Consider the following 13,502-nt stretch of genomic DNA (forward strand, 5'->3'; position numbering starts at 1 on the left):
CATGCCACAAGGGGGAGCTCTGCACAAACCCCAGAGAAGGACCTTAGCCCACGGCTGACAGGTGTGCGGGGCTGTCAGCATAAGGAAAGCAGCCCAGTAGACAGCAATGTGGCACCTTCCTCTGGTGTGTCAGACTTAGGTATGAAGTTTCGTCTTTGACATATGTCTTCATTTTCTTCAATCTAACCCTCGTTCCCTCGACCCAGGATCTTGGCTCTCTGGATCACTCTTCCCTATGGATCACGATGAACTCTTTGGCTTCCTTACTCAGTATGATTTTCTTTTCTTTTCTTTTTCTTTTTTTGAGACAGGGTTTCTCTGTAGCTTTGGAGCCTGTCCTGGAACTAGCTCTTGTAGACCAGGCTGGTCTCGAACTCACAGAGATCCGCCTGCCCCTGCCTCCTGAGTGCTGGGATTAAATGCGTGCGCCACCACCACCACCCAGCCGTCTCGGTATGATTTTCAAGGAAGAAGAAGACCCACCATTAGGATTTGAATATTTTAATTTGGGAATGACTTGGAGGTGCAGCAGCCTGCCCAGCCCCCCACAACTCTGCCACTTTTCACAGGTCCCTGGGACTTCTCAAGCACACGTCTCCATAGACATAGAGTAGATGATGGGCACTTGGGAGGTTCAGTGAATCCAAAGATGACAAATCTGGGCTCCGTGGTTCCTGTGTCTGGTGGTGCGAGCCAGGTGACCCTGGAATCACTGCTGGTCCCCTGTGGAGATGTAGCCAGGCAGGGAAGCCATGTATAACTACAGTATCTGGGGCGGAGATAGCAGCATCTCCTCTTGCCGGGCATAGACACTCACCCTCGGTTGTCCTAGGCATCAGCTCAGTTCGGTAGATCTTGAATGCATCATAGGCAAAGACAGAAACCAAGATTATGCCAAAAACCTGTGGGGGGAAAAAGGAATGGGGGTGTCTCAGCAGAGGTCGTCAGACTAGGAGAGGGGGGTCAGGAAGAAGTAAAGGGATGAGGTATGAGCAGATTCAGGCTTTGGTTTGGACACCAGAAGTGTGCCAATACCCCAACCACAAGTCATGCAGATCACGGCAGGGATGGACTCACAAAAGCAGCAATGGCAGCCCCCTCCCTTGAGGTCACAGCAGCAAAGGAGACCACCAGGAAGATGATGATGGCGCTGACACAGCGGAGGAAGTCCTGAGGAACCAGAGGCAATGCGGGGAGGGGGTCATTCCCAGCAGGTTTTCCAACCTAGTGAGCTTTTCCAGTCTGATCCTCAGAGAATGAATTGCTGCCCGGGGATACCTCTGGACACAGGTGAAAGACTTTCAAGGGAGTGAGCTCACAGCGCTACACAGAGGATGGGAGCAGATTAATCTAGATCAGCCAGGAGGCAGAGGGGACAGCAGTGAGCACAGCCAGATGGAGCAGGACTGAGCAGGCCTTGGCCTACAGTCTGTATGTCTCCTTGGCAGGGGCACTCTGATGGGCCAAAGCTCACTGTTGAACATAGGCCACCACGTGAGTCAACACACAGCTTGACTGTGGGGATGGAGGGGAGCCGTGAGACAACAGGAAAACTGGGCAACTGGAGAGAAGCAAGAGACCAGGACGGGATGGGAGAGGCAGTATTCCTCACCAGACAAGGCCAGTTAAGTCTATCGAAGCGCTGGTAGTACTGGGTGGCGTAGAGGAAGAGGAAGGCGAGCGTGATGAAGAACTCTAGCAGCGCTGCCGCCATGTAGGCAGAGATGGAGGCCGTGAAGCAAATGAAGATGACGAAGGTCAGGGCCTGCGGGACCAAGTATGGTGCGCTTTCTGAGGAGACCCAGGCACAGATCCGGCCACAGTCACCCAGAGCCCCCTTTTCTCTTGCTACCCAGCCTCACTGAGAGGGAAGCATTCTCAGTGAAGATCCCTGGTGTCAGGGATCATCAAGGGCATCTCCATCCTCCAATCCTGCCATCCCAGGAATCCCAGCAACTCCAGTTGTTTGGCCAATCTGCATATCTCCAGGGGAGTCCCCAGAGCATAGGACCCAGAGCACAGCCAGCTACAGAACCTCTGCCCAAAAAGCTTTCCCTACTCCAGGCTGCGGCAGACAACGCAGATGACAGCAGCCAGAAGAAGACAGACAGGAAAGGGGCGCCGTATCAGCACCGTGATCTTGCTCAGCAACCAGGAGACCTCATGGGCCGCAGCTGACAGACAAAGCGTGGCTGCAGGAACTCTACCCTTTTGGACACATCAAGAAGTAACCCTCCTAGAAGTTGGCAGGAGACAGTGAGCCTCTTTCCTGGATATCCTCTCCTCACCCCTCACCCACGTCTCACTCCCTAGTATCCTGGAAAGCCATCTTTCCGCCTAACTTCAGTCCTGCAGCAAATGGTACGCGTTGTAACTGTCTCCAGAGAGACGTCAGAAAGACCAGAGTTGAAGAAGGTTTGCCTGGGGCTGGAAGGGGCTGTGAAGGGGTGAGCACAGGAGGCCAGCACAGGTCTGCGGCAGGGATCGGGATGGGAGAGATGGAGGCACCAGGTTGGGGAGGTGGCTGTTACCAGCTCAGTTTCCAGCAGGATGCCTTTGAGGGAAGACAGGAAGTTCTTGTCCACACCGAAGCCCTGGAGCCCTGCAGCTGCTCCTTCCTCTGGGGGCCGCTCCCGGCAATCCCAAGCATTGAACATGGCTCACAGGGCACAGACTCCCCTTCACCAGACTCCCAACAGCCCCGGAAAAGGAACAGAAATCTGATTAGGGGAGCAGACAGGAGGAAGATGGTGCTTCAAGAGCCTGAAAGTGACACTGGGCCCTGCTGCGGGACTCTCTGAGAAGGCAGTCCCCAGGGGAGGCTCCGCCAGATGGGCTTCAATCAGCTAGCTGCCCAGAGTGCCTCTGCTCTGGCCTGTAGGGCCTCTAGGAGGCATGGGGAGGGGGAAGGGAGAGGAGGTTAACCCTCCTCTTCCTCCAGCCCAATCTAAGTTGGAGAAAGAGAGAGGGGAGAGGAAGAGATGGGAAAGAAACCAAAGGGGTTGGGGCGGGAGTGGGGGGCGAGAGAGAGACAGAGGCAGAGCAAGGAGTTCCCGATACCCAAAGCCTGAAGACATTCATGCCCCCTCCCATAACCTTAACCCACTTCCTTGGCTGGGCCTTTCTCTCTTTTCCTTTAAGGGAGGTGGGAACTGGAGCCCAGCCCAGGCACTACCCTGCTGGACCAAGCTGCAACAGCCAGGACCAGAGGACAAAGGCGGATTGTTGGGGAGACAAGGGGGCGCTGTGTGCCTACTGCAGTGCCTCAATAGGCTTCTGTCTCTCCCCCATGTTGAGCTGTCTGACCCCCACTCTTACATTCAGGGATGGACACCAGGGCCAGTGACGGAGTGGAGAAAGTACTAGAAAAGGAAAAGGGAACCAGTTGGGGGCCATGGATGCCAAAGACAAATGAGACCATTTTGAAATATGGATATTTATTTGGATAAATCTCTTCACATTTAATAACAGTTTTCTCCTCAGAATCATCCATGTCAAAGTAGTTACACCTGGCTGCCTACAGAGTCAGTATTCACAAGCAAACAAAATGAAGGGCAAAGGGGGAAATGTGGAGAAAGTGCCTGTGCTGGGCAGGGAAAGTCAGAGGGAAGGAGGAGAGAGTAGTGTGGCTTCCGGGGTCAGCAGGCCCTTAGAGAGTCTTCTGAGAGGGAAGGCCATGACAGCATCTTCCAGCAGCCACAAACGGAAACTAAGCTGCTCCTTCCCGAAAGTTCTTTCCGAAAGTGCAAAAGTAGGGGGTTTCTCCCCAAGTTCTCCATCTTGTCCCAGGACCCTGGTGCTTCAGTAGAGCTCTGGAGGGCTCGAGAGCCCAGGTACCCCGGCCCGCTGCGGCAAGACATCAGCCTCAGGTAGGTGGCAAGCGTGACTAAGAGCTTACAAGGGGCCGCACACACACACAAGCTAAGGAGACGCGGTAGAGCTTACGCTCCAGACAGTAGCCATGATGGCAACCTTGCTGTCCGTGGCATGGCCGCCGGTAGAAGACCGTCTGGTTGTGGTAGATTGGTACCGAGTTGCCCTTTTTGTCCATGTGGGAGCCTGTCTGCAGGCTGACACAGTGTGGGCACAGGCAGCGCGCGTGGTACAGGTCCTGGGGCACCCGGTTCAAGTCCCTGTCCAACCTGGGGGAAGAGAGCTGATGAGTTCCAGAGGGACAGGTGGGCTGGAGAAGTTGGAAGGAGAAAAGGGTGTGGCTGTGGACTTGGCTTTTTAAATCTGGTCTGGCATTCGATACTGTATCACTTTAAATGCACCCCCTCCTCTCTGAGATTTATTGTCTCCAACTATAGTATAGGTAGGGGACTGAAGAGTGGCTTTCCCAGTGGCACTGAATGCCAGGCCCTAGCCATAGTAGCTTCTTTCAGAGGCCAGGAAGGTGAGTAGCCTTCTGCCAGACCAGCTCTGCATCTCTCTGATAGGCACGAGGCTTCTCAGTAAGGTATTGTATGCTTTTGTGGGGTTTTAAAATTATAATTATTACAAAACTAAAAACTGGTATGTAACTAGTATGGTGGCACATGCCTATAATCCTGGCACTTGAGAGGTGGGGCAAAGAGTGCCATGAGTTTGAGGCTAGCATGTGTCATATAGCGAGCTCCAGGCCATCAGGGCTACTGAATGAGACCGTGTCACAAAACAAACAAACAAAAACCCCCAACAGCCTGACAGTCAAGCATAAACGGATATATAACCAACACTGGCCATTTCCAAAGCACTGGTCTTACTCCCCAGGGAGAGCTGCTTCATGTCTACCCTTCCAGATATTGTCCAAGCAGATATTACAAGCCCATTTTAGACATGGGCAAGAATTTTTTTTACCTCTTCAGAAAGGATTTGTGGCAACAAAAAAAGCAAAAACAGACCAAAACAAAATAAAAGAACCCAACTACTAAAAAGAAGACATAAAAAGTATTGTGTCCAGCAGCCTAACAGGAAGCCCCAATCTGGTAGAACCATTTCCCATACAAGCCCTGGCGAGACTAGGGTCCAGCTACTGCAAATGCTTCCCAAAGCAGGGTCCATAGTAAACACCCTGGGGGTTTTCTTGCTATTTGTTTGTTTTTAATGCTTTTGCAATCAAAGCTCGGGAACAACTGATGGTCTATTCTTGTAGATTTCTTACTGAGGTTAATGCATGGAGACCACTCTAAAGGCTGTGCCGACTTTCTCAAACACACTTGATACCATCACTTTTTTGCTGCGCAGCAGCTTGTGAGACAAGTGTATAGAGCTTAGGTTGGAAATGGTCTGCTAAGAGGGAATCAGGGCTCACTGCTTCTCAGAGAAGAGGATGGTAAGCTGAGCCCACCACTATAGACACATCTTCCAGGCAGCCTCTGAGACTACTCCAAAGTATTATGAAGTGGTATCTTAGACATAATATCAGAGCTGACCCGCTCCCTATACGAGGGAACGTCTCTATGCCCCTCAAAGGACAGGCTAGGCAACAGAGACACGTGGGGAACGAGAGCACAGAACCCTGGGAAGAAACAGACCCGCAGAAATAGGCCTAGGACCCCTAAAACCCTAATTTGCAATACTTTGTTTCTCTGCCCCAATTTCATATCATGGTACAAGTAGAGAATTATCAGATAATTATCATATTTACATGACACACTATGTAGAAGACCAAGAGAACAATGATTTTGATTAGAGATAAGAAGCCTGAGATCTAGCCACCCACCTGCCTCACAGGAGCCGAGTGACAGCATTTGACACGGTGGTGCTTTGTGTCTGCATCACATATGACAGCCTGACACTTATTAACACTTTAGTTAGAAGAATAGGAGTTATGGGAGAGACCAGACAAGAAACGGAATCAACACAAATATGGGTTTTACGTACACTGTTTTGTTTGATCTATATACTAGCCTCTAGAATGTAATCTAGGGAGAAGGAGGGAAGCCAGCCTGAACTTGGAAACATCACCCAACATAATGCAATGAGAACAGAGCTGAGACTCAAATTCAGGCCTGTGTAACTCCCAACTTCTCTGGTCCTTACATTTAAAAGAGGCTGATAGGTCAAATTCCCTGGAGGACACATGAATACACCCGGGAGGGAAACAGTAGACTCACTCATAGCTCCAAGGAGAGATGGCCCTGGTGTTGAGGGGCCCATCACTGCTGGCCCTGCAGGATTGTGTGTGATGTTTAAGCTCTGGGAGAGATACAGAGGCAGTGTTCCATGTCAGCAACTCCGGAGTGGAGTCTTGTTCTTTGCTGGGGCAGCAGCTGGGCCAATGACTGCAGTCACTCTGGGTGTGCAAACTGGCCGTGTGGGTTCCCACGATCACAGCCAAGAAAGCAGCAACCTAGAAGCAAAGGCCAGTGAGGAAGCTACTCTCAGGTCCCCGTCACACATGAGTCTCCCCTGGCAGCTCCCTGAGACCAGAAACCTGGCCGCTCAGCCTGCCTGCACACTCAGTACCATCCCTGCTCCTTTCCCTCTCAGCCAATCCGCCGCAGACACCGGGGCCACTCACCTGGTACATGCTGGACACGGCTCACTCACTCAGCCACAGGTACTATCCCGCCTGGCAGGCCTTCTGGAAGCAGGCTGACTGGAGCAGTGGAGGTGCCCTGGTTTTATTTTCAGCAAACCTGTTTTGTTTATTCAAATTTATTTCCACTATCTTTTGGAGGGAGTGACCTGAGATTAAAAAAAAAAAAAGAAAACCAAAAAGAAAAAAAAAAAAGGAAAAAGGAAAAACCACCCAACAATAACATAAGACCTGGAAGTGTTGCCAAAAGGTGTTTAAATGTTACCCTCATGGAAGTTGTAATAGCTGTCATTATCAGCCTGGCAGCCCATTGGGTAAACTGTTCCTTACCACTTTCCGGGCGGGGGTCGTAGTAAGAGCATCTGCAACTCTGTCTCTGTCTCTGTGAACTGGCATCATGGGAATTTCCCTGGTTGGTTTATTGCCTCAAATTAAAGAAGGTCGTCTGGTCTTCCTTCCAGGGGCACCACTTTCAAGACTTCTGCTGCTTACTCCTGCCTAGGACCTGACCTCCACCTGTCCCCCTCTTCTCACCAGCTGCCCCCATCACCTGCCTAAATGAACACTTCCCTCTTCCTTATCTTTTTTGACTTTCATTCACTCTGTCCTCTGACCCCTCCTCATTTTAATGACCCCAACTCTTTGAGCACCATCATCTGTCAGCATGAGTTCTCTGTCAGTGTCCACTACTGTCCCCAGTTTCCTTTTGCCCTCTCAGTTTGCCACCCTGTCCCTAGACCTTCCCTGACCTCTTCCTGGGATAAGGATGCAGCCAGCCGTCACCAGACAGTGCTACCAGAAGCATATGCAGAAGTTTTCTGGTTGGGTGGGCAAGATGGCAGGAAGACGTTGTGGGTGAATGTCCACACTGCACAAATGAGAAAGTGGATCGTGGAGAAAAGAACACCGTGTTACCTAAGACCTAGCGGGAGGTCTCACCCCTGTTCACAGAGCCCCAGGAACACACAGCAAAGACAGCTGTCACTCTCGGGCCATAAGGGAGCCAACCTACTCAGCCTGTGCATTCTCATGGGGCCCTATTGGATAGGCGAGGGTGTGCAAACTCCAGAAAGACAGATTCCCAAGACACAGGTCGGTCACGGTCCAGCCTGCGGGGGAGGACTGTGCAGACACCGGCCATCACTCTTCATGCAGGCCTTTCTCTGTTTGCCCAGGGATCTATGCCCCACCCCAATACACTCATACACATTGTCTCTAGAATAATGTGTACTGATTTGCATGTGCTTTCCCTCAGAAAATACTCCTGAAGTAACCAAGGGATCAGAAAGTAAATAAAGGGAACCAGGAATATTGTGTACCATAAAGAACCACTCTTTCAGATGTCATAGGACAAAACAGCCCCAAAGGAGAGCTGTCATGACAACAGAAAGCACTCTCAAGAGTTGGAAGAAACAGCTTTGGCGACTCGTAGGACCCTGAAACAGTGGACGGCACTGAGGAGAAACCACTGGTGGCCAGGGTTAGAACACTTAGGAGGAGCAATATGACCAGGAATATCTTCAGCTGATGCCCATGCCCACCCTTGCACCAGGGGTTCCGGACGCTGTCTCCCTATGTACGCTGCTGGCCTTGTCTTGCTCCTACACACTTGAGTGTGCCCGGCATGGATGGTACTGAGCCCCAATGATGTACTGAGCACATCATCTTATTATGTCCTGATACTAAAACTATGGCAAGAAAAACCATAATCCTCCTATTACAGATGGAGAAAGTGAGACCCAACAGAATTTAATAATCTACCCAAGGTTATGCACATAGAAAGACTGAGCTGCTTTTCAATTCCAGCCCTCAATAACTCTGAACCTAAGTTCCTGGTGTTACAGGAAACCATAACATTTGGCATGAGCCCCTCCTCAGCTGGCAGTGGATGGAGGTGAATGTGTACCTGTTAGCTTGCTTTGGACGTGTTTTTATTTGCACCTGCCCAAGACCACAGGGCATTCCTGCCCGCTTTGGCGTTCAGCCCTGGTGGCTGGGATCCATTGTTCCAGCTTCCTGTTCCCCAGCCTTTTGTCTGGCACATGGCCTCAGGTGGCTTGTGGTGTTCCCTAGCAACTCTAAGCCCAGAGTAGGGTCCTTTAGCTAGCAGTGCTGTTTCAGAGAGCAGGATTCCTACAGGTCTCCAGCCGCACCCTGGGGAGCAGAGCTTGACCGGCACACAAGGGGGCGCTCTCAGGCACTAAAAATGATCCCTAACTTGTCTCAGCTGCTGACACTGCAGCATGGAACTGACCTGGGTGACTGGGACATTGTTCTTCACAAGAGGCATTTGAGGTCTCTCTCTGGCTCTGTAGCTCAGGCCAGAGGAAAGCTCTGGAAGGCAGATGGGATATCCCTCTAAGTACACGGTCTTCCCCGGGGTTGGCTTTCCCCATAGGTGATGACCAAGCTGACCCATGAACCTATTCTCTGAGCCACAGGCCCCCACCCCACCCTGCTTGCTCAGCCTCTGTCCTTATCTCATTAGTAGCTTTGTGGGACTCTTTAGGGTGACTCCCTGCCATGAGAAACATTTTCCAGAGGGTTTCCTCCTGGGGTGACTAGTTTTGGAATCCCTGAGTCATTTCAGCTTCCAGGGAATCCTTCGGGGTGTGGGGGTGGCACTGGGGAGAATCCTGGAGGCGGGAGCAAAGAAAGGTTGGCCCAACATCTGACATAAGGAGTACCCTCCCAACGTGTCCCTACTTGCCTGGACCTGACCTGGTAGCCAAACAGGGCTGGAATTTCTACCCCTGTACCCCTGGGAAAAGAGGTAAGCACCTACCAGGAAAGGGCGGGGAGAACATGATGAGCTTCATCTTTCATCCTTTGCTTGAGAAAGCTCTCGAGGCTTGCTGTGAGTTCGAATACAACTACTTTAAAGCTTATTAAAAGGGTACTCATGCCCCTACCTGCTGCCTTGAAATTTTAGTCTGTTCATGACCTCGGATGCTCCTTCTGCACATCCTTCCTCATTGGTAAGAGTGTGCGTAGTATTTTGTATGCATCCCTGGGGGGAAAGGTGGCATTGATGTGAGTGACCTTAGAGATAACAAGATTAGTTGGCCGGACCTAAGGTCCTAAGACAGCGCAGCAGCCAAGGGACTCAGCTCCTTTTCACTCACCTTCTAAGAAGCTAGGATGGGAGGTATTAGGATATTGAGATCCTCATCTGCCTGCTGGTAAGCAGGTGCTGCTCTTGGCAGTGGGGCATCCCCATCACACTCTCCCAGGGACCTAGCAATGGCAAAGATGGAGACTTCTGGAATGGTGTTCCCACATTCTGATTTGTAGGTAATAACGACCCTCGATGCTAGTCATTTTTAGAGATTTATTTTTATTATTTCAATTATTAGTATGAGGGATGGGGGATATGCACATGAATGGAGGTGCCCACAGAAGTCAGAGGTGTGAGATCCCCCTGGAGCTGCAGGTTACAGCTGATGTAGGTACTGGGAATTGAACTCAAGTCCTCAGGAAGAGCAGTATGTGCTCTTGATCACTGAGCCATCTCTCTAGCCCGCTAATTGTTTTTTTTTTTTTAATACAGTTGTTAACTACAGAACAGTTAAGCTCAGAAGACTAACTTCAAGGAGAACCTAGTTTGATCTGGGAAACACAGCAGATGAAGACTGGAAGGACCCAGAAGAGGCACCTTTCCAAGAAGAACCCAATTCTGCCCTATATTCATAGCCTCTGTGTCCATCCACCCACTTACCAAATATTTATTAAGCTCCCACTACACACCAGGCACTGACATTCTAAGCGTTAAGAGATGAAGAGGAGGACAAGACAGACAGCACCTCTTCCTCCTGAGGCTCACAGTGTAGGAGACAGATGAAGGACAATGAAAAAGCTACATTCGGACTATAATAGAGTGCGGTGAAGAAAAGGAAACGGGTGTTGTGGCACTGGGGGGTGGCACAGAGCTGCTGTGGAGACAGGAGGGGGTGGGAAGGCCACTCTAAGTGGGAACGCGTTTTTGGCATGATGACGGGAAGGGTCTGGAGGAAGGATAGCCTAATCAAACTCCTAGAGGTGGGTATGGGTTTGACACATTTCACAAGCACATAGGACAAAGGGGATGGAAAACTAGGGGTGATGGGGAGAGTGGGGTGAGGGGAGGTGGAACATATGGGTGGGAAAAGGACCCTGATGGGAGGAGGGAAGAGAAGGAGAGAAGATGGAGTTCCTTCCTTACTACTCTTTAAAAGACGGAGCCAGGGGGCTGGAGAGATGGCTCAGCGGTTAAGAGCATTGCCTGCTCTTCCAAAGGTCCTGAGTTCAATTCCCGGCAACCACATGGTGGCTCACAACCATCTGTAATGAGGTCTGGTGCCCTCTTCTGGCCTGCAGGAATACAGGCATACAGAACACTATATACATAATGAGTAAATAAATAAATATTTAAAAAAAAAAAAGACGGAGCCAGGGCAAACTGTGGCATAAGAGAGAGGAGGCTGCTCTCCGCAAGGTACTAGCCCCTGAGTTTTCTCCTCCACGTGCATCCTGAAGCCAGAACTCTTTCGAGTATGAGTAACTCTGTACCTTCAACACTAAAGGAGAGGGCAGAAGAAAGGATATATGGATCTGGGAAAGGCTCCCACTCCCTCAACTAAGAACATCCCGTTTTCATGAAAACCCTGTCAGAGGGAGGAGGAACCCTTTGAAGAAAAGCAATGTGCCGGGCACTTTCCATCTGTGTTCTTCTGACCAAAGCAAAGGGGAATGAAAACTCCAAAGTAACATAGCTAAAAAGCCAGGATTTACTACCAATACAGAAGCTGCGCCTTACCTGTATTGTTTCTGAGGCACTGAGAGCCCTGCCCATTGCTCGGATTATCACCTTGCCTGGACCATTGGCACCCTTTCTACTTAGCTTCTGGCCTGCATCTATTTCTCTGTGCCCATCAGAGCACTTATGTCTGGGGACCAAATGCCCTACCCGTCTTTGTTTTGTACTGGTGACCCTGGGTAGGGGTCATACCTCACTCCCCAGCAGTGCCAAGGCAGCCGAACCAGATCATCTCCCCCAGAACTGGAGTCTGGAGGATAGAAAGTCTTCCCTAGTGAGCACCTCCAGCCAAACTGGAACTGGGATAGGACAACTCTCACTTCAGACATACCGAGACACTTTAAGGTTCCTTTTCGGTTCTAACAGACTCTGAGTATGTTTAAGGTGTCCAGCCAGTGGATGCGTTCTGCACTCCAGCCGAGTCCGGAGCCAGCACCATTCATCCTGTGTTCCTCCAGAAACTGTCACCAAACATCTCAGTGCCGCCTCTCCCCTCTGCAGAGGCTTCCAGGGAGTAAGGTGGGGAAGGTCTGGGGCAAACACTCTTCCCACGGGTGGTCCTGGGAAATGCCTGTGGGTAAGGCTGTGATACACTGCAACGTGACAAAGAGTGGTCTCAAAGCCACCAGTTCACAAAGGTCCTTAAATAGGAGTTCGGATGTTCCTTCCTAAAGAGGTTGCCACTAAACTCGCTATTTTGTGCTTTAAGCATTCATTTGTTAAACGTAGACACTGGAAATACACTGCAGCCTTCCACCTCTGTTTAGCAGCCTGCTTTCCAAATACCAGGAACACCCCACCCGCAATAGAAGGAGACAACTCTCTCAATCCTCCAAGAAGTTCTGCTGTGTATCTTCTCAAAGTTAAGGGCCAGCGAAGAGGGGTGACTGGAGGAAGGCAGGGAGGAGTTTAGGAGGCAAAGAGCTGAAACTCCCGATTCCAGGCCCTCTGAAAGAGTTCTGCCCTCTTCTGCCCACGGTCTCCACCCCAACTGCTCCAGTAGCTGCAAGAGTCAACCTGAAGAAGAGAAACAGGCCCAGACTGGCAAAGGAGGCTAAAGGGCGGCGCAACCTGACACCCTGCGATCTGGGGCCAGACTCTCAGGCTTCACGTCTTCTCTCCTCTCTCAAGGGCCAGGATCTTTGTCCAACACACCAGATTCCAAGCCTGGGCCCGGCTGGACCTCCCCGGCTCGGTCCCCCCCCCCCCCCCCCCCGCAAATTCAGCTCGGGGAAACCGCCTGGACCCCAGCGCGCCGGAAGCAAGCCCGTTCCCTCCCTCGGGACGGACAGATGTGGGGCTAATGAAAGGGAGGCAGGGAGAGGCGTGGGGCTGGCGTGGGGGAGAGCGGGGGCGTGGCGGGCAGAGCCGAGCTCCCCCGAGCGCGCACAGCAGACCACCCGCCGGTCGGCCTCGCGGTCCCCAGGAAGAAGGTGCGGGCAAGAGGGGCAGGGCTGGGGCGTGCCGTTTGGCCCGAGGGTCGGGAGCTGAAACTCAACACCGCCACGGAAAGGATCGTCCCCCTTCTCCGCAGCTTCCCCTCCCCCTTCTCTTAATCCCCTGGACTGAGCCCCTCGCGGGAGGGTTGGGCCCGCGGGGAAGAGAGCGAGCTTGCGGAGGGGGAGCGGGAGGCCGGGCACGGGAGGGAAGGGGCGCGGTGTGGGAGGGCTGAGCGGGGCCACGCGCGACCCTGGACCTCTTCTAGCCCTGAGTGTGCGCACCCCGACCCCGGGCGAGCCCACAAGGTCGCTCCTCCCCTTCACTGCTCCCTTGGCTCTGTGGCCTTTTTCTTAGCTTCCCAGATACCAGGAGCGTCTCTAAGCTTTGGGGAGTAGGAGGACGCCAAAGGCCGGGTCCAGGGACTGTGAGAGCGGACTAGGTGTCCCGGGGCAAAGGGTGGCGCGCGCCCTTGGGCTCCGAGACCCAGAAGTGGCTGGTGGCCGCCTCGAAAACCCCGGCCGCGCTGAGAACGAGTGTGGCCGAGAGAGCCCGCCTCGGCGCGGGCCTGGGCAGAAAGCCCGGCTGCACCGCCACGCGCTCTCAGGCCTTCGGCTGCGGCCTGCCTTTACTCTGACTTGAGCCATTGGGAGCCCCGCGGTTCAGTTCTCGCTCCTCCTCCTTCCCCGCGGGTCCCTCCGCAGTGCCCCGGCAGCCGCGACCACAGTCCTGGGAGCACCGCTCTAC

At 52.3% G+C, this 13,502-nt stretch overlaps 2 protein-coding genes across 3 annotated transcripts; both read right to left on the reverse strand.

Annotated features, from left to right (window-relative positions):
- Positions 1-485: 485 nt before the first annotated feature.
- Cmtm5 (CKLF like MARVEL transmembrane domain containing 5) lies at positions 486-2,969 on the reverse strand. Of its 2 annotated transcripts, XM_005370463.3 has the most exons (5): positions 2,532-2,967; positions 1,613-1,765; positions 1,078-1,170; positions 818-902; positions 486-723 (listed from the first exon to the last, which is right to left on the reverse strand). In XM_005370463.3, the coding sequence occupies exons 1-5, from the start codon at positions 2,655-2,657 to the stop codon at positions 710-712; spliced, it is 471 nt and encodes a 156-aa protein (XP_005370520.1). In that variant the 5' UTR covers positions 2,658-2,967; the 3' UTR covers positions 486-709. The 2 variants fall into 2 exon arrangements, with proteins under 2 accessions (XP_005370520.1, XP_013210357.1); XM_013354903.2 differs by lacking the exon at positions 1,078-1,170 and having other exon boundaries at positions 492-723; positions 2,532-2,969.
- A 251-nt stretch (positions 2,970-3,220) lies between these two features.
- Il25 (interleukin 25) lies at positions 3,221-6,514 on the reverse strand. The gene is made up of 3 exons (XM_005370503.2): positions 6,506-6,514; positions 6,099-6,334; positions 3,221-4,142 (listed from the first exon to the last, which is right to left on the reverse strand). The coding sequence occupies exons 1-3, from the start codon at positions 6,512-6,514 to the stop codon at positions 3,887-3,889; spliced, it is 501 nt and encodes a 166-aa protein (XP_005370560.1). The 3' UTR covers positions 3,221-3,886.
- Between the last annotated feature and the right edge of the window lie 6,988 nt (positions 6,515-13,502).

The sequence above is a fragment of the Microtus ochrogaster genome, unplaced genomic scaffold, assembly GCF_000317375.1.
Source record: "Microtus ochrogaster isolate Prairie Vole_2 unplaced genomic scaffold, MicOch1.0 UNK80, whole genome shotgun sequence".
Classification (NCBI taxonomy): Eukaryota; Metazoa; Chordata; class Mammalia; order Rodentia; family Cricetidae; genus Microtus; species Microtus ochrogaster.